Here is a 17,762-nt window from a genome sequence, read left to right as displayed (position 1 = left end):
GGTTCTCTATCTTGGGGTCCCCCTGAGACGTGGAGGCATGTAGCCCAAGAGTGCTGGTTCTCCAGCAGTGGGAGTGACTGGCCTCCTTCCTGCTTCTCCCTTCCTCAGGGCTGACCACCTGCAGCGCGGGATCCTTCCAGTGCCCGGGCACCTACGTGTGCGTGCCGGAGCGCTGGCTCTGTGATGGAGACAAGGACTGTGCAGATGGAGCTGACGAGACCCTCGCTGCCGGCTGCTGTGAGTCCCCTGAGGGCTGGGTGCATGGTGGGGCTGGGGGCTGGAGCGGAGTGGAGTGGAGTGCAGGTAGAGCTGCTGGGGGGTGGGGGGGTGGTGTCTAGTCCTGCTCCCCGGGGTCCCTGTTGGTAGCAGATAGGACGCCCCTTCCTGGCCACTTCCCTGCCAGGCTTGCAGGAGGAAACTGCAGCACTGTGATCACAGCAGACCTGGACACAGGAACATTTGGGTGCCTCTCCCTGACTGAGGAGAGGAGGAGCATTGGCTGGAGGGGCAATAGCCACAGGCACCCTGTTGCCCAGGTGCTGTTCACAGCCACAGGACAAGGGCACGGGCCTGGGCTCAGGCTGGGGGCAAAGGGGTGGGAGTCCCTGCCCCGACTGGGCTGTGCCTCAGCTCTTGTCCCCAGCACCCCAAGTTGAAGGGCTTGGGGGGCAGGCAGGGGAGCATGCGGTCTGGCAGGGGGCTGACAGCAGTGCCTCGTTGCAGTGTACAACAACACCTGCGACGAGCGGGAGTTCATGTGCGGAAACCGCCAGTGCATTCCCAAGCACTTCGTCTGCGACCATGATGACGACTGTGGCGATGGCTCAGATGAGTCCCCAGAGTGTGGTGGGTGTCCATGGGACCGGGGAGGACAGTAAGGGCTGTATCTCCTGTAGCACTGGCCCTGGCAGCCACACTGGGTCTCCTGGGCTTTGAGACGGGACCCTGGAAGGGTCTTCATCCCCCAGAAGGGGTTTGATGTGAGAGCAGGGTGAGGGGGAACCAGGAGAGGCAGCGGGAGGGATTCGGTGCTGGAGAGCCACAGGAGAGCTGTCCCCCCCAGCCCCACTGCGGGGCGTCCGCCCTGGCACTGAGCCGTTCTGGAGAGATCCAAAACCACCCTTGGCCCCTGCGGTGCAGCCCTGTCCCGAGGCGAGCTGCAGGGAGGTTTGGGCACCTGTGCCATGGCCGTGTGCAGCCCAGCCGCCACGGTGCCCCCGTCGCTCCTGGCCAGCTGAGGAAGGTGGCCCGCACCGTCTGACCCGCCGCCCTCCCGCAGAGTACCCCACCTGCGGCCCCCACGAGTTCCGCTGTGCCAACGGCCGCTGCCTCAGCAACCGGCAGTGGGAGTGCGATGGCGAGTTCGACTGCCACGACCACTCGGATGAGGCACCCAAGAACCCGCGCTGCACCAGCCCAGGTACCTGTGGGGACCGTGGCTGGGGTCGGGGCCACCCGGCTGCCTCACGCTGACCACTGCCGGCTCTTCTCCGCCCCGCTGCAGAGGGCAAGTGCAACGACTCGTTCTTCCTCTGCAAGAATGGCAAGTGCATCCCGGAGGCGTTGCTTTGCGACAACAACGACGACTGCACGGACGGCTCGGATGAGCTCAACTGCTTCATCAACGAGTGTCTCAACAAGAAGCTGAGCGGCTGTTCCCAGGAGTGCGAGGACCTCAAGATTGGATACAAGGTAGGGGCCCACAGGCTGGGCGGGCCGGCTGGAGGGATGCTCTCCCGCTCCCTTCCTCCTCCGGACACACTCGGCATGAGGGTTGCTTCTGTCCTGTGCCAGCTGGGCCACGGATGCACACACGGCCACTTTTGGCCCGCACTTGTGTGTGCTGTCTTGTGTCTGTGAGCTGTCTGTGCCTGAGCCCGCTTGTCCTATGGTGATGCCTGTCACGTCCCAGCGTGCGGGCCCTGGATATGTCTAACAGCTCTGGGTTGCCTCCTGCAGTGTAGATGCCGTCCTGGGTTCCGGCTGAAGGACGACGGGAAGACGTGCATTGACATCGATGAGTGCTCCACCACCTACCCCTGCAGCCAGAAGTGCATCAACACTCTGGGGAGCTACAAGTGCCTGTGCACAGAGGGCTACAAGCTCAAACCTGACAACCCCACCAGCTGTAAAGCTGTCACAGGTGAGAGCCAAGAGCAGGCACAGAGGCAGGGGTGCTCTTCTCGTGACCATGGGATGCTGCCGGCATTGGAGTCGGTCACAGTGCTCTGCAAGGTGACGTAGCTGCGCCTGACTCATGAAGGAGAGCTGGGAAGCACTGGGGCAGGGAGGACAGCAGGTCCGCAGCGGACCTACCCACGTCCCAGCGACACTTCCTTACACATCTCGTGGTTTCCCTGTGCAGATGAAGAGCCCTTCCTCATCTTTGCCAACCGGTACTACCTGAGGAAGCTCAACTTGGATGGCTCCAACTACACACTGCTCAAGCAGGTGCGGGCGGAGCTGGGAGCAGGAGGGGGCAGGTTTGGGGTTGGAGAGCGGCCCTGCAGGGCACAAGACCTGCCAGCCTGGGAGTATGGGCTCTTGGCTTCTCGGGCAGGTGGTAGATCCTGTATAGAGAACAGCTCTCGCTAGGAGTGTACAGGAGGTCCTGTGTAAACAGTAGCTCTTTGGTAGCAGACTGGTAGGGGCTGCACCACGGTTGTCTGTAGGTGCTTTTAACTCCTCTGCTGCAGGGACCGGGACTTGAGGCTGGGGCCTCACTGGTTTTTATAAAGCCCCCACGACCCTGTGCGAGCAGATGAGGCTGTTTGAACGCTTCTCCCTTCCTCCCAGGGGCTGAACAACGCAGTGGCTCTGGATTTCGACTATCGGGAGCAGATGATCTACTGGACAGATGTCACCACGCAGGGCAGCATGATCCGCCGCATGCACATCAACGGGAGCAACGTTCAGGTGGGGGACTGAGGCAGCCCCTTGGGCACCCCCGGTGCGGGCAGCTGGTCCTTGCCCGCCTCCTGCACAGAGAGCCTGCCTGGAGGGTCCCAGACTGGCACCAGGGCCACAGAGGAAGAGGGCACAAGCCCCGCTGTGGAGTCATCACTGGGCTCAGGGCATCAGGCCGTGCTGCTACAGGGATGTTTTGCAGCACCACCCCCATCAGAGGTGGGCTCCATGCTGTCCAAAAGCAGTGGGCAAGGAGGGTTGAGGGGAGAGAGGAGTGAGGAAAGGGAGCTGGGCAGGACCGTCTGCAGGGTCGATGTGCCAGGGAAGGGGGATGTTGTCATCCCTGAGGGACCAGGGCAGGATCTGGTTCTCCCTGTCCAGCCCAAATACCTCTGTTTTCTCCCAACAGGTTCTTCACCGCACTGGCCTCAGCAACCCCGACGGGCTGGCTGTGGACTGGGTGGGAGGCAACCTGTACTGGTGCGACAAAGGTCGGGACACCATCGAAGTGTCGAAGCTCAACGGCGCCTACCGCACTGTGCTGGTGAACTCAGGCCTGCGTGAGCCCCGGGCGCTGGTGGTGGATGTGCAGAATGGGTGAGAGCCTGGGGAACCTGGACCTTCCCCTCTTCGCAGGGAGGGGGCTGGCAGCCCCTCTGCCGTCTTGCCAGAGCCCTGGAGGCTGGGAGGTGGGACAAGGCCTTCCCTCCTTGCCTCGGGACAGCTGACTGCTTCTCCCTGCCCTGCACCCATGTGCCCAGGCACCTTGGTTTGACCATGCGACGGTCAGAGTGCAGCCACTGCTGTGGCTTGGGCCAGACTCAGCCTCCCTCTGCTCTTCCATTTCATCCCCAGGTACCTATACTGGACGGACTGGGGGGACCACTCCCTCATCGGGAAGATTGGCATGGATGGCACCAACCGCAGCGTCATTGTTGACACCAAGATAACTTGGCCCAATGGCCTCACCCTCGACTACATCAACAGCCGGATCTATTGGGCCGATGCGCGGGAGGACTACATCGAGTTTGCCAGCCTGGACGGCTCCAACCGGCACACAGGTGAGAGCGCCGGGGCTCCTGGGGCGCCACCAGGCCTTTGTGGGGTGTGGGCTTTGCATCGGTCGTGGGAGCAGGAGCCAGGGCTGTTGCTGCTGGGTACGGTCCCCAGCTCTGGCCGCTCCACTGTGCCTCTGACCAGGGGAAGAGGTTTGTTCCCTGGCTGAGCCATCCCTGGAGAAAGGCTGCGCTGTGGCAGCAGTGGTGTGGGGCAGCCCCTTGCTGAGCCCCCCGCTCCCCCTTGCAGTGCTGAGCCAGGACATCCCGCACATCTTCGCGCTCACCCTCTTTGAGGATTTCATTTACTGGACCGACTGGGAGACCAAGTCTATCAACCGGGCCCACAAGACTACAGGAGCCAACAAGACCCTGCTGATCAGCACGCTGCACCGCCCCATGGACATCCACATCTACCACCCCTACCGCCAGCCTGATGGTGAGCTGCGGGGCTGGGGTGGCCCTGGTGCTGTGGAGCAGCCCTGGGCAGGAGGCTGGGGCTGGGCACGATGTGCAAAGGGACCCCAGGTTGGGGAGGGGGTGCAGGAGGGGGGGCATGCGGTGAGAAGGGTCTTGCAGCTGGGGGTTCACGTGCCACCCTGAGGGTCCCCCGCCTTGGTCTGACTTGCCGTTGTCTCCCTGCTCTCCCCAGTTCCCAACCACCCCTGCAAGACCAACAACGCCGGCTGCAGCAACCTCTGCCTCCTGTCGCCCGGCGGGGGGCATAAGTGTGCTTGTCCCACCAACTTCTACTTGGGCAGCGATGGTAAAACCTGCGTCTCCAACTGCACAGCCAGCCAGGTAACAGCCTGCCTGCCCCTGCCTGCGTGGGCATCCCCGCTGCAGCGAGTGTGTGCCTGTGCTCGTGTGCGTATCCCTCCTGCCATGGTTTCACCAGGTCCCAGCTCTTCTGCTCATGCTGGTGCCAGCACTGGGTGCTGGTGTGCCCACGCCGGGTGCTGGTGTGCCCACGCCTTCGCCAGGCAAAGGCAACACCTCCCTCCTGTGGCACTTCCCAGTACATACAGACTGCAGTCGTCTGCAGGTGCCCAGGGGAGCCAGAAACCCTCCGGCTCTGCCTGACCCCCCTCCCTCCCTCAAAGCCCAGAGGCTGTGTGGGGTGGGCTCAGGGTTAAGGCTTTGCTCCAGGTCAGGACACAGAGTGTCCTGGGGCTGCCTGGGAAGGGACAGCACAGAGATCAGTGCCCTTGGCAGAGTTCCCTGAGGACAAAGCCTTCTGGGGTTCTCCCTCCCCATTCCAAGCCACCCACACAAGCTCCTTTCTCCATCACAGTTTGTCTGCAAGAATGACAAGTGCATCCCTTTCTGGTGGAAATGCGACACAGAGGACGACTGTGGGGACCGATCCGACGAGCCGGAGGACTGCCGTGAGTGCCACGTGGGGCTGACCACAGCCCACGATGTCCCAGCGCCCCGGTCACGCTGCCTGGCTCTTGCCAGCCCTACAGCCTGGCACTGCTTGTGCAGCTGGTCCCCCAAAGCCCTGCTGCTGCCCGGGCTTCGGGACAGCCCTGCTGCTCCCTGCTCGGCTCTGGTGGAGGGGAGGGTTACCCCATTGGCGGGGCTTAAAGGGCAGTGGGATAACGCGCTGTCCCTGCATGGGGTGTTGCCCCATGGAGGACAACGGCCAGCTGCTGCTCTTGGAGCAGTGCTGCCCCTTTGCTGCGGCAGAGCCCAGAGCTGGGTGCTGGTTGCTCCGTCCCTGCTGAGGACCCCAGAAGGGAAAGCCGGAGGTTAAGGTTTGCCCTGAAAATGTTCCCCAGAGCAAACATTTCACCCTGCCTTATTTGCCCCACAGCTGAGTTCAAATGCAGGCCGGGGCAGTTCCAGTGCTCCACTGGGATCTGCACCAACCCAGCCTTCATCTGTGATGGAGACAACGACTGCCAGGACAACTCGGATGAAGCCAACTGTGGTAGGTTCTCCACCTCTCCTCGTGACCCTCAAACCCCAGCAGGGCTGCAGCATCCCAGTAGAGCAGAGAGGCAGCGTGTCAGCTTTTGACCGTGCTGCCTCCCTTCCCAGATATCCACGTCTGTCTGCCCAGCCAGTTCAAATGCACCAACACCAACCGCTGCATCCCCGGCATTTTCCGCTGCAATGGTCAGGACAACTGTGGTGATGGCGAGGATGAGAAGGACTGCCGTAAGTGGGGAGCTTGTCAGCATGTTAGGGATGGGGAGCATGCACGGTTGGAGGCAAGTAGTTCAGTGCTGCATCAGATCCATCTCTTTGGGCATTGGCTTCTCTGCAGGCTGATTTCTGGGTGGTCGTGCCCCTGGGCATGGGGCTTTCTCCTTAACTCTGCTCTGCATAGAGCCTCTGCCCACCGTCACCCTGCTGCCACTACAGACACTTCTGTTTCCTAGTGGAAACGAAATCCTTAAATCCCTTGGAGTGGCAAGTTCAATATTTGCCATGGATTTGCACTGAGCCTGTTGCACAGTTGAGGGATCTCGTGGCTTCTGCCCTGTGTCCCTGCAGCTGGTCAAGTCTTCTGCGGCCACCACAGGGCTCCGCTCCCCTCCCCTCTCGTGCACGTGTTCACCAAGCATGGCCAGACACTTGGGCTGCCCAGAGCATCTGTGTGCCCCTCCGCTCTGGAGAGCTTTTTTGTGGGGTGGCGGCTGGCAGACCCCTGCCTGCCCCGCTGCCTCTCCTGACTCTGCTTCTCCCTCCTGCAGCGGAGGTGACTTGTGCCCCCAACCAGTTCCAGTGCGCAATCACCAAGCGCTGCATCCCCCGTGTCTGGGTGTGCGACCGGGACAACGACTGTGTGGATGGCTCAGATGAACCTGCCAACTGCAGTAAGAAGGCTGCGCGGGGAGCCGGGGCTGGGGCTGGCCACACCGAAACCGGGAGCTCCCCTGCAGCCGGTCACGTCTGGGTGTCTTTGCCTGCGGGAGGGCGGGTCCCTGCTCAGTCCCCGCAGGCTTTTTGGGCAGCGGGTGGTGGTGGCTCTGCCTGGACCTGTCCCGCTGAGATACCCCTCTCTCTGACTTCCCCCCAGAGAAAAGGGGGCAGCTTGCCCTCCCTGATCCAAGCAGGGCTGCTGCAGTCAGCTCCAGGCTGCTGGCACAAGGTGTTCATCAGCCCTGCAGAGAAAGAAATGTGCCTGGCGAGTGCTAACCCCGCCTCCCCTCCCCATATCTGTGTCATCGTGTTTCTCCCCTCTAGCACAAATGACGTGTGGCGTGGACGAGTTCCGGTGCAAGGACTCGGGCAGGTGCATCCCAGCGCGCTGGAAGTGTGACGGGGAGGATGACTGCGGGGACGGGTCCGACGAGCCCAAGGAGGAATGCGGTGAGCAGGGACCGTGGCGACAAGCCCAGAGGGCATTTTATGTCCCCCCCTTCCGCAAAGGTCAGGCTGCCCTGGCCCTGTCTGTGCCCTCTGCCTCCTCGGTGTGCCGGGGTTGGGGGAAGTTTTAGCTGCTCCTTTTCCAAACTGCGTGGGCAAGGCTGGGTGGGAGGGAGGCTGGCAGAGAGCAGCACTGCCCGCCCTGCTGGCTGGTGTGCCCATCCCTCCCCTTGTGCGTGGCGATGCTGATGCCTGTCCCTGTCTCATCCCTCCCAGATGAACGTACCTGCGAGCCCTACCAGTTCCGCTGCAAGAACAACCGCTGTGTGCCGGGCCGGTGGCAGTGCGACTATGACAACGACTGCGGGGACAACTCGGATGAGGAGAGCTGCAGTACGTGCCACCTTCAAGCCTTTGCTATTCCAGGAGCTAGCTGTGCAGTGGAGAGGGGAGAAGTTCAGGTCCCCCCAGCCTCTCTGCCTGCCGGTGCTGCCAGCTGTGGCGGGGAGCATCAGGCTGGTGGAGGCTGATGGCCAGCGAGCCCGGAGAGGAGCCTTCTCCTCCTGGGCTCCAGGGGTCTGGCTAGCCTGGTCCCGCAGCCAGGGCTCGGCTGCTGGCTGTTTTGAGGAGAGGCCCAAGTGGGACATGTAAAAGGGAGGAGGTGACCCCAACATCCTTCCCGGTAGGCAGCACGTGGGCCCTGCACAGCCATGCTCACCCACGGGTGCCTCATCCCACTCACAGTGAAGCAGCTTTGCTCTAGACTGTCGCCCCGTGCTTTGGCCCCAGCCTGGCCAGCAGCACCCTTTGAAATGGTTTGGCCTGGGAATGCGGTGGGGACCCGCTGAGCCTTTGGGAGGGGAGCTGTGAAACCACCTGGACCCGGGTCACAAACCTGGACCTGGACCAGCGTGCGGGAAGGTGGCTGGTCCCCAGAAGCCATGGCGAATTATCAAGTTGCTGCCCCTTAATGAGTTACTGCTCGTTAGCAGAGCTGTGCCCGCACCTGCCCTGCTGAGCAGCAGAGGACTGTGACCGTTCACATGGACAAGAGTTCTTGGGGCTCTGCTGCAAGCAGGACCCCTGTCCTCTCCCTCTGGGGGGGCCCAAGCTGCCCATGGGATGGCGCCGGGGTCTGCTGCAGCTGCAGGTGCCTGGGCAGAGCCAGACCCTCTTCCCACCATGCAGCACCTGCCCCGGATCCCTCTGTCTCCCTGCAGCTCTCTAGGGTGCAACTTCTTTTTCTTTTCTGTTGATTTCACGTCGTGGTTTTGAGTTTGTGCCATTTCACTTCATCTTATGTTTTTCTCCATTTTCACACTGTCGTTATGGGGCATTCAGAGGTAGGTTCCTGCCAAAATCTTTTAATTCCATGTAGTCTTTCTAAAGTAAATGAAGACAATGAATTCTAGGTGAGGGCAGAGGGGTCTGGACTGGACAACCCAGGCTGATTTACTCAGCATCAGCACCAGCATCTCCCTCCACCGGAGCCGCAGTCAGGGAGGGTCCAACCCTGCTGCCTCCACTACCCGGGCCCGTGCATGGCTCATAGTTGGCTCCAAAATCTGTCCCTACCTTGACCCTTCCTGCTCCGACTGGACACCCCCTGCCCCCCTCTTCCCCTACAGCCCTTTTGGCTTCTGCGCTGCAGCCAGGGGGGCCGGGACAATGGGGAGGGGAAGGGTCCCAAAGCCGTTCCGGGCGGGAGGACGTGTCGCGTGCTGTCCTCCTGCAGACAGATTTGACACCGACTGTGCCGCTGCCAGCCCAGCGGGCGCGTTGAGCTGCGAGGGGGAGTCTGTCCCCGTGCCCTGCGAGGGGGGGACAGGGGGCACGGCTCTGCCAGACCTGGCCGGGCGCCGCTGCCTGTCCTCCTGCCCGCAGCCGCCAGTAGGGCAGCAGACATGGGCAGCTGGGAGCGGTGGGGCTAGTACCGCCTTCAGTGGAGAATGATTCGGGGGACACATGCAGCTGGGAAGCTGCCAGAAGCGAGTCTATGGCCGTAGTACCCCCAAAAACCCCGTTTCCCCGCAAGGAGCTGGGAGCCCTGGAGTGGGATGGGAAGGGGGCTGGGAGGTGGTATCAGTTGTGCCCCTCTCTGGCAGTTCCCCCGGCTCTGCTTGCACCCCACCCTGTCCCCAGTGCCGCTGGGCGTATGTCTGTGTCAGCCTGTGCCCCCCAGCTGTTGGACAGGGTGTCCCTGTGCCCTCGCAGCCCTGCCTGCAGCCCGCGCTCAGGGGGACGCCCTGTGTTCTCTGTCCCCAGCGCCCCGGCCCTGCTCGGAGAGCGAGTTCTCGTGTGCCAACGGCCGCTGCATCGCCGGCAGGTGGAAGTGCGATGGGGACCATGACTGTGCAGATGGCTCTGACGAGGTATGGCACCACGGGCACGGGACTCCCTGCCAGCACCTTCACCCTGCCCGTGCCCTTGCTTGTGGGAGCAGGGTCACGTCCCACCCAGTCTACCTCTGCCGGTGGTCCCCGGCCACCAAGCAGGGACTGAGAGCAGTCACAGGACAGGAGGCTGCCACGGCCGGGGCTGTCCCTGCTGACCGCTGTCCCTTGCCCTTCCCCTGCAGAAAGACTGCACACCGCGCTGCGAGTTCGACCAGTTCCAGTGCAAGAACGGGCACTGCATCCCCATGCGCTGGCGCTGCGATGCTGATGCGGATTGCATGGATGGCACCGACGAGGAGAACTGCGGCACTGGGGGTAACGGCAGTGCTACGTGGCTCCCTCGGGGCTGGTCATCTTCCCCGCCCCCCCCCGTGTCCTTGTGTCTCCTGTGTCCCCGCTGTGGGTGGGAGCGCTCCCCTGTGTGTGTGTCAGCACCGCTGTACCCGGTGCCAGGGCATGCACGGACACAGATCCGAGCCCTGGAGAGCCCCCAGCTATGCTGGAAATTAGTTTTGGCTCCAGACCGACGTTTTGGCAGCCAGGCAGCACTGGCTGACATGTCTTCTCCTGCCCTGTGCTGTCACAGTTCGCACGTGTCCCCTGGACGAGTTCCAGTGCAACAACACGCTGTGCAAGCCCCTGGCCTGGAAGTGCGATGGGGAGGATGACTGCGGGGATAACTCTGATGAAAACCCCGAGGAGTGCTGTGAGTGACACCACGTTGCCTCTCCCTGCTCCTGGCAAGGCCCCTGCCTGGCACACGTCTGCCTGCAGGGGCTGTGGCCTGCCCCGAGCACCTGCACACCAGGGAAAGGTGACAGTCCCAGAGCCTGGGCACTGCTGCGGGTACCTGGGGGACTGGGGTACCTCTGGCAGCTCCGCATGCCCCCTCTAGATGGGTTCCCTCGGGGACAGCCAGTGGGGCCAAGGGGGCAGGAAGTGGTTCCAGTCGAGAGAGCGGAGTTGCAGAGGTGCTGAGCCGGGCGTGGGGCTGGTAGAGGGGAGCGCAGGCTGAGAGGCCGGGGGGCTGCGTGAGGAGAGGGCTGACCCTCCTGTAGCTGGGCCAGCAACCGGGCGATTGTCTCTGCTTCAGTCTCTTTGCTTTAGTCTCCGGAGCCTGCTCACCCTCGTGGGACAGGCCTCCCCGGAGAGCGGGCAGAGGCTGAGCAGCGGCTTGTGACAAGTGTGGCAGCCTGGCTATGGCGTCTCCTTTCACCGTCACCGTTTGTTTCTGTTTGCTGGTGCAGTGAAATTCCAGTGTCCCCCCAACAGACCGTTCCGCTGCAAGAACGACCGGGTATGTCTGTGGATCGGTCGACAGTGTGACGGCATTGACAACTGTGGAGACAACACGGATGAGAAGGACTGCGGTGAGTGGGGCTGCCCATGGGCACTGCTCTGCGCCCGGCGTGGATGGGGCAGTGGGTCGCCGCTGTCCTCAGGCTGGTCCTTGCAGAGCCCTGGGTTTAGCTCAGGTGTTGGGGTTTGCTTCGCCCCCTCCCTCCCAAAACCGGGAGGCGGGTCCAGGCATCCTGGGCCCCTTCCCGTGCTGTTCGCACCCTGAGGCTCCCATGGGACTGGGTGCCTGGGGTCACGGGGCATCACAGCCACTGTCTGTGCTCCCGCAGAGTCACCCACGACCAAGCCCAAAAGCTGCAGCCAGGACAAGAACGAGTTCTTGTGCGAGAACAAGAAGTGCATCAGCACCAACCTCCGCTGCAACTTCTTTGACGACTGTGGAGATGGCTCCGATGAGGAGTCCTGCTCCCATGGTGGGTGGGGAGCTGGGGTGTCGGGGGGTGCCGAGGGTGGGCACTGGGGAAACCGCGAAGGCGCGGGTGCTGACGGCACGTTCTGCCCCAGAGCACAAGTCGTACGACTGCATGACCAACACCACCATGTGTGGAGATGAGGCCCAGTGCATTCAGTCGCAGTCCACCACATACTGCACGTGCCGCAGAGGCTTCCAGAAGGTGCCAGAGAAGAATTCCTGCCAAGGTACTTCCCATTGCTGCCGGAGAGAGGGCTTGGGGTTGGGCCATCAGGTTTACGGTTGGTGTTTGCCAGTATGATGTGTCTTCATGCCTGTGGAGCATCAGAAATGGTGTCCTTGGGGCACAGACATGGGGGATGGGGAGAGACGGGGTCTCCGAGCCCTGGGTAGTGCAGACCAGTCCCCAGAGAGGTGCTGGCCCAGGCTGTGTGCATGAGGGCACCCTCCTGGTCTCCCCTCTGACTCCTGCCTCCCGCTGCCTAGACGTCAACGAGTGCCTGCACTTTGGGACCTGCTCCCAGCTCTGCAACAACACCAAGGGCTCCCACGTCTGCAGCTGCGCCAAGAACTTCATGAAGACAGACAACATGTGCAAGGCAGAAGGTCAGGAGGGAACGGGGGCCAGCACCCGTCCGGTGCATGCCTGTGCTACCCTGCAGGATCCAGCCGCTCTTACCTCCCTGCTCCTCTTCCTCCCCCTGCACCTCTGCCCACCTTTCGTTCTGCCACAGCCGAGGGCAGGTGCTGCGCTCTGCTGGTGCAGTCAGTCTGTCCTTCCCCGGCAGAGCAAGCCCCAAGGAGGGGGTGCCAAGCTCCCAGCAGTCCCGTGGAGCTGGGCTGACCCCCTACTCCCAGCCCAGCCTGCACCAACAGCTCCTCCTCTGCAGGCTCCGAGCACCAAATCCTCTACATTGCGGATGACAACAAGATCCGGAGCATGTACCCCTTCAACCCCAACTCTGCCTACGAGCCGGCCTTCCAGGGCGACGAGAACGTGCGCATCGACGCCATGGACATCTATGTCAAGGGCAACAAGATCTACTGGACCAACTGGCACACAGGCAGGATCTCATACCGGGAGCTGCCTGCCTCTTCCACTGCCTCCACCGCCTCCAACCGCAACCGGCGCCAGATCGACGGCGGCGTCACCCACCTGAATGTGAGCTCTGTCGGGGGCGTGGCGGGAGGCACTGAGGCCGGGCTGCCGGCATCGTCTGCCCTCACCTCTCCCCACTTTCTGCCCTTCACAGATCTCGGGGCTGAAGATGCCACGGGGAATTGCCATCGACTGGGTGGCTGGGAACATCTACTGGACAGACTCAGGGCGGGATGTCATTGAGGTGGCACAGATGAAAGGCGAGAATCGCAAGACGCTGATCTCGGGCATGATTGATGAGCCCCATGCCATTGTGGTCGACCCGCTTAGGGGGTGAGAGACTCGAGCCCTTCCTCCCTTCCCTCTGCCCCCAGCCCATCCATGCTGGAAGCTCCTTGTGCCCCAGTATCACTCTCCGCGTCAGCTCAAGTTGCTGTGCTGAGGAGTCAGCTGGCCCGTTGGGGTCACGTCAGTGACTCAAGAACGTGGGAGCTCAGTGGGGTGTTGGACTGTCCTGCTCTTCCTCTTCTTGCTTCCCTGCTGGGAATGACTTGCCTGTGTCCCTCGCAGGACTATGTACTGGTCAGACTGGGGCAATCACCCCAAGATTGAGACAGCCGCTATGGACGGGACACTGCGCGAGACCCTGGTGCAGGACAACATCCAGTGGCCAACAGGTGAACCAAGATGGGTGCCAGGAGGGGCACGAAGGGTGGTGAAAGCCTTGACAGGAGGGACATACAACCCCCTTGTGTCGGGCAGGGTCAGCTGGGGAACTCTGAGCCCTGTGGCAGGAGTGTGTAGAGGCAGCAGGGGGGCTGCTCTGCTGATCACGTGATCAGGAGGGGCTCGGGATGGGCTGGGGGCCTGTACCTCACCGGGAGGTGTGTACCCCTTTAGGCCTGGCTGTGGACTACCACAACGAGCGGCTGTACTGGGCCGATGCCAAGCTCTCCGTCATCGGCAGCATCCGGCTCAACGGCACCGACCCCGTTGTGGCCATCGACAACAAGAAGGGTAAGCAGTGCCCGAGGCCTGCCAGAGCAGCAGGGAGGGGCCTGCCAGGTGACCACGTCCCTGGTGTGGGGTCCTGGCACAGCCCAGCTCCGCAGGGCCCCTGGCCTGGGTCGTGCTGCAGGGCAGACCCCAACGCTTAGCCAGGGCTGCTCAGCAGATGGCAGCGAGGGTGGGTTTCCCTCGTTAAATGTTCCACAGCAGGACCAGAGCCTACTGGCACTGCTGTCCCCCGACACTGTCCCACTCGTACAGGGTGGGAGGCCTTAGCCTCAAATCCACCATGAATCCCTAATCAGCCCTGCCCAAGGGAGTGAGCAGCCAGCTGTGCCACCTCTGCCTGCACTGTCCCCTCTTCGCTTCCCCAGGGCTGAGCCATCCTTTCAGCATCGACATCTTCGAGGACTACATCTACGGTGTCACCTACATCAACAACCGCATCTTCAAGATCCACAAGTTCGGGCACAAGGCTGTCACCAACCTGACGTCTGGCCTCAACCATGCCACTGACGTCGTGCTCTACCACCAATACAAGCAACCGGAGGGTGCGTGCCAAGCTGGGGACCCTCACCCTACTCTCAGGGTGGGAAGAGGGTGCCCAGGCCCTGATCTCTGATGTGAGGTGCCAGAGGGTGAGGGGAGCGCTGGCAGAGCTTGGGGCAAGAGGGGACTCCGCCACCCAGCTTCCCTGCCCAAAGTAGGGGGCATCTGGATGTGCAGAGCAGCGGGGATTAGTGGGGAGGGGAGTGGATTGGGGGAGGCCACCTGCCATGGCGAGCTGTCAACTGGCGCCTGGGGGACGGGCACAGGGCCTGGGCAGCTCTAGGGCCGTGGGGGATGTCCTAGAGCTGTTGGGGAGCAGTCGTTTGCCAGGAGGGCTCGGGGGGGTCACCCTGCCATCCTCACCCCGCGTTGTCCCCTCCCCTCTCGGCAGTGACCAACCCTTGTGACCGCAAGAAGTGCGAGTGGCTCTGCCTGCTCAGCCCTAGCGGCCCCGTCTGCACCTGCCCCAACGGCAAGCGCCTGGACAATGGCACCTGTGTGGTCATTCCCTCGCCCACCATCTCCCCCGTCGGTAGGTGGTCTGGAGGAGGAGGATGAGGAGGGGGCTCCTGCCTGGTGCGATCCCGCTCACCTCCATCCCTCTCTCCCAGTGCCCACCACTGACACCTGCGACCTTGTCTGCCTGAATGGCGGCAGCTGCTTCCTCAACGCCCGCAAGCAGGCCAAGTGCCGCTGCCAGCCGCGCTACAATGGCGAGAAGTGCCAGATTGACCAGTGCTGGGACTACTGCCAGAATGGGGGCACATGTGCCGCCTCCCCCTCAGGTGAGGCTGCTGGGGGCGAGCCTGGGGGTCGGACCTGGTCCTGGGCGGACAGACAGGGAGCACGCTAATGGCTCTCGTTCTCAGGCATGCCGACTTGCCGCTGCCCCACCGGCTTCACTGGGCCCCGGTGCAACCAGCAAGTGTGCACCGACTACTGCCTGAACAACGGCAGCTGCACCGTCAACCAGGGCAACCAGCCCAATTGCCGCTGCCTGCCCACCTTCATCGGGGACCGCTGCCAGTACCGTGAGTGCTGCCTGCCCTGGCGAGGGTGGCTGGGGTGAAGACCTGGGAGGTCGGACTGCTGGGTACCCCTGTTCTAGGGGATGCTCTTTGGGGACCTCTGGGGACAGTGCCCGAGCGGTTGGACTCCCAGATCCCTCCTCTTTTGGGGGATGCTCTCTGGGGAGCTGGGGCGGTGTGGTGCTCCATGGGGGACCGGTGCCACAAGCAGCCCTCTGGAGGGGCCAGTGGTCCAAGGGGCCAGCATGGGGCTTGCCCACCCTGACCCCACTGTTCCCTGCAGGGCAGTGCTTTGACTACTGTGAGAACGAGGGTGTTTGCCAGATGACAGCCAGTGGTGCCAAGCAGTGCCGCTGCCCTCCACAGTTCGAGGGCACCCAGTGCCAGGACAACAAATGCTCCCGGTGCCAGGAGGGCAAGTGCAACATCAACAAGCAGAGTGGAGAAGTCTCCTGCATGTAGGTGCTAGGGACATCAAACTCAAGGGAGGAGGGAGGAGGTGGTGGGTGCAAGGGCCCAAGAAAAAACCTGTGTCCCCATGGCCAGATCTCTGGGGACTGGCCGTGGCTGAGAGGTGCTGGGTCAGTAACTCAGGGCAGCTAAGAAATCTGGGAGAACCTGGGGCCCCGGGAGGAGGCGATGGAGGTGTCTCTCCCCCAAGCGCATCCTGATGTCCCAGCAGCTGTTGGTGTGGCACAGCCATGAGCCATGCCAGAGGGATGAGCTAACAGCCTCCAGCAAGCAGAGTCCTGGGGGCTGGGCGGGGGGCACGGGGCAGGCCAGGGATACGCGTGTGCCTGATCCTCTCTGCCCCGCAGCTGCCCGGATGGCAAGATAGCACCGAGCTGCCTGACCTGTGACAATTACTGCCTGCATGGCGGTACCTGCTCCATCAGCGACAAGACGCAGCTGCCTGAGTGCCTGTAAGCAGAGCTGGGGGTTGGGGGGCGGTGGGGGAGCTACAGGTGGGCTACTTGCCCCCCCAAGCAGAGGGAGCACGTGACTGACAGACCCCAATCTGTGTGCCCACCCTGACCCCCAGGTCTGTGCCCCACCTCTCCCTCTCCCTCCCTGCATGCCATCCTGCCCCGCTAACCCCCGTGCTCTCCCTGCGCTCTCAGGTGCCCATCAGGGATGACAGGGACGCGCTGCGAGGACTTCATCGTCAGCGAGCAGCAGAGCAGCCGTATGTATGGGGCAGTCCTGCCGCGGGGGGGCACCGCGGGGCCCGACGCCAAACCCACGGGGCACGGGCACATCTTTGCCTGCGGAGCCAGGGTTGCCCGGTACCCCCGTGCAACTTCTGATGCCTGCTCTTTGGTGGAGAGGGGGCAGGTCCTTCCCCGCGGGGCAGGGCCAGCCCAGGCTGCTGGACCCACTGCTGCCCAGGGATCCGGGCATGCAGACACCGGCCCCCATGCCCGCTCTGACTGTACCTGCACCTCTCCTTCCGCAGGAACGGCCTCCATCGTCATCCCCATCCTGCTGCTGCTCATCCTGCTCACCGTGGTGGCTTTTGTCTGGTACAAATGGAGGATTAAAGGGTGAGTCCTGGCTGCTGGGGGCCGGCAGGCAGTGTTACCCTGCCAGGACAGAAACCCTGCTTTTGGAGGGCTTGAAAGCCTTGGTTGTGCGGGACAAACCAGCAGGGTGGCTGGTGGGGTGGAGGCCCCGTTCGCTGCGCCCTGTGTTGCTGGCACTGACCCTCCATCTCACACCCTCCCCAGAGCCAAGGGCTTCCAGCACCAGCGGATGACGAATGGTGCCATGAACGTGGAGATCGGGAACCCCACCTACAAAATGTACGAGGGGGAGCCCGACGACGACGTGGGGGAGCTGCTGGATGCTGACTTTGCCCTGGACCCTGACAAGGTGAGGAGTGGGGCCGCAGTGGCACAGTGGGGCCGTTGGCCGCGCAGGGTCCAGCCCAAAGTGGGGGATGCAGGGGGTGCACGTGCCAAGGCGGGGGGCAGGTTGCTGCGGCAGCGTCGGGGCTCCCCAGGGCTGCTCTCTGTGCAGAGGAATCTAGGGGGCTCCGAGGGGTTGCGAAGGCTTCGGGGTTGGAGGCTGTGGGGAGGGATGGCTGCAGCCTCAGGGTCAGTGATGCTGTACCAAGAGGAGGTCATGGCTGGTGCGGGCTCTCACCAAGGCACCCCGGGGCAAGGGACGCCTCTGGGGACCGCTCTTCTGGGGAGGGGAGGTATCCGTGCCCCCTCCCACCTGCTCCCCCCTCTCCGCAGCCCACCAACTTCACCAACCCTGTCTACGCCACGCTGTACATGGGCGCCCACAACAGCCGCAACTCGCTGGCTAGCACGGACGAGAAGCGGGAGCTGCTGTCACGGGGGGCAGACGATGACATGGCGGACCCTCTGGCATAGGGGCAGGACAGGGGTGAAGGGCTGCCGGGCCACGGCGCCCAGGCCTGGCACAGACACCTATTGCAGGAGGCGGGCGGGGGCCGGGGGAGCCAAGAGCCACTGTATAAATGTACAAATGAAGGATTATTACTTTTCTATGTGAGCAGTATTATTACCTGTATATTCCCCGGTACCAGGCCTCAGCGCCGCTCATTGCCAGATCCGGCTTTGGTTTATTTTAAATCTCTTTACATTGGGTCCCCCCACC

General features: G+C 62.8%; 1 protein-coding gene across 1 annotated transcript in view; it reads left to right on the top strand.

The window, feature by feature from the left end:
* Window positions 1-17,515, top strand: part of LRP1 (LDL receptor related protein 1) — a 72,285-nt gene extending 54,770 nt beyond the window's left edge. The window contains exons 55-92 of the mRNA XM_086478565.1: window positions 109-237; window positions 724-846; window positions 1,280-1,420; window positions 1,505-1,692; window positions 1,960-2,143; window positions 2,366-2,451; window positions 2,797-2,916; window positions 3,317-3,504; window positions 3,763-3,968; window positions 4,213-4,401; window positions 4,615-4,763; window positions 5,257-5,350; window positions 5,782-5,898; window positions 6,009-6,128; window positions 6,668-6,790; window positions 7,161-7,286; window positions 7,560-7,676; window positions 9,549-9,655; window positions 9,862-9,994; window positions 10,266-10,385; window positions 10,927-11,049; window positions 11,308-11,451; window positions 11,543-11,677; window positions 11,937-12,056; window positions 12,341-12,612; window positions 12,704-12,882; window positions 13,120-13,226; window positions 13,450-13,566; window positions 13,932-14,108; window positions 14,498-14,638; window positions 14,718-14,891; window positions 14,976-15,137; window positions 15,418-15,592; window positions 15,953-16,057; window positions 16,256-16,320; window positions 16,591-16,678; window positions 16,862-17,006; window positions 17,375-17,515. Coding sequence (XP_086334691.1) covers window positions 109-237; window positions 724-846; window positions 1,280-1,420; window positions 1,505-1,692; window positions 1,960-2,143; window positions 2,366-2,451; window positions 2,797-2,916; window positions 3,317-3,504; window positions 3,763-3,968; window positions 4,213-4,401; window positions 4,615-4,763; window positions 5,257-5,350; window positions 5,782-5,898; window positions 6,009-6,128; window positions 6,668-6,790; window positions 7,161-7,286; window positions 7,560-7,676; window positions 9,549-9,655; window positions 9,862-9,994; window positions 10,266-10,385; window positions 10,927-11,049; window positions 11,308-11,451; window positions 11,543-11,677; window positions 11,937-12,056; window positions 12,341-12,612; window positions 12,704-12,882; window positions 13,120-13,226; window positions 13,450-13,566; window positions 13,932-14,108; window positions 14,498-14,638; window positions 14,718-14,891; window positions 14,976-15,137; window positions 15,418-15,592; window positions 15,953-16,057; window positions 16,256-16,320; window positions 16,591-16,678; window positions 16,862-17,006; window positions 17,375-17,515 — 5,330 coding nt within the window. The remainder of the gene's footprint in view (window positions 1-108; window positions 238-723; window positions 847-1,279; window positions 1,421-1,504; window positions 1,693-1,959; window positions 2,144-2,365; window positions 2,452-2,796; window positions 2,917-3,316; window positions 3,505-3,762; window positions 3,969-4,212; window positions 4,402-4,614; window positions 4,764-5,256; window positions 5,351-5,781; window positions 5,899-6,008; window positions 6,129-6,667; window positions 6,791-7,160; window positions 7,287-7,559; window positions 7,677-9,548; window positions 9,656-9,861; window positions 9,995-10,265; window positions 10,386-10,926; window positions 11,050-11,307; window positions 11,452-11,542; window positions 11,678-11,936; window positions 12,057-12,340; window positions 12,613-12,703; window positions 12,883-13,119; window positions 13,227-13,449; window positions 13,567-13,931; window positions 14,109-14,497; window positions 14,639-14,717; window positions 14,892-14,975; window positions 15,138-15,417; window positions 15,593-15,952; window positions 16,058-16,255; window positions 16,321-16,590; window positions 16,679-16,861; window positions 17,007-17,374) is intronic.
* The last annotated feature ends 247 nt before the right edge of the window (window positions 17,516-17,762 follow it).

This window comes from Leptosomus discolor, chromosome 27, assembly GCF_034619465.1.
Source record: "Leptosomus discolor isolate bLepDis1 chromosome 27, bLepDis1.hap2, whole genome shotgun sequence".
Classification (NCBI taxonomy): domain Eukaryota; kingdom Metazoa; phylum Chordata; class Aves; order Leptosomiformes; family Leptosomidae; genus Leptosomus; species Leptosomus discolor.
The sequence above is the reverse complement of the archived record's forward strand: the minus strand, read 5'-3'. Positions and strand labels throughout refer to the sequence as shown.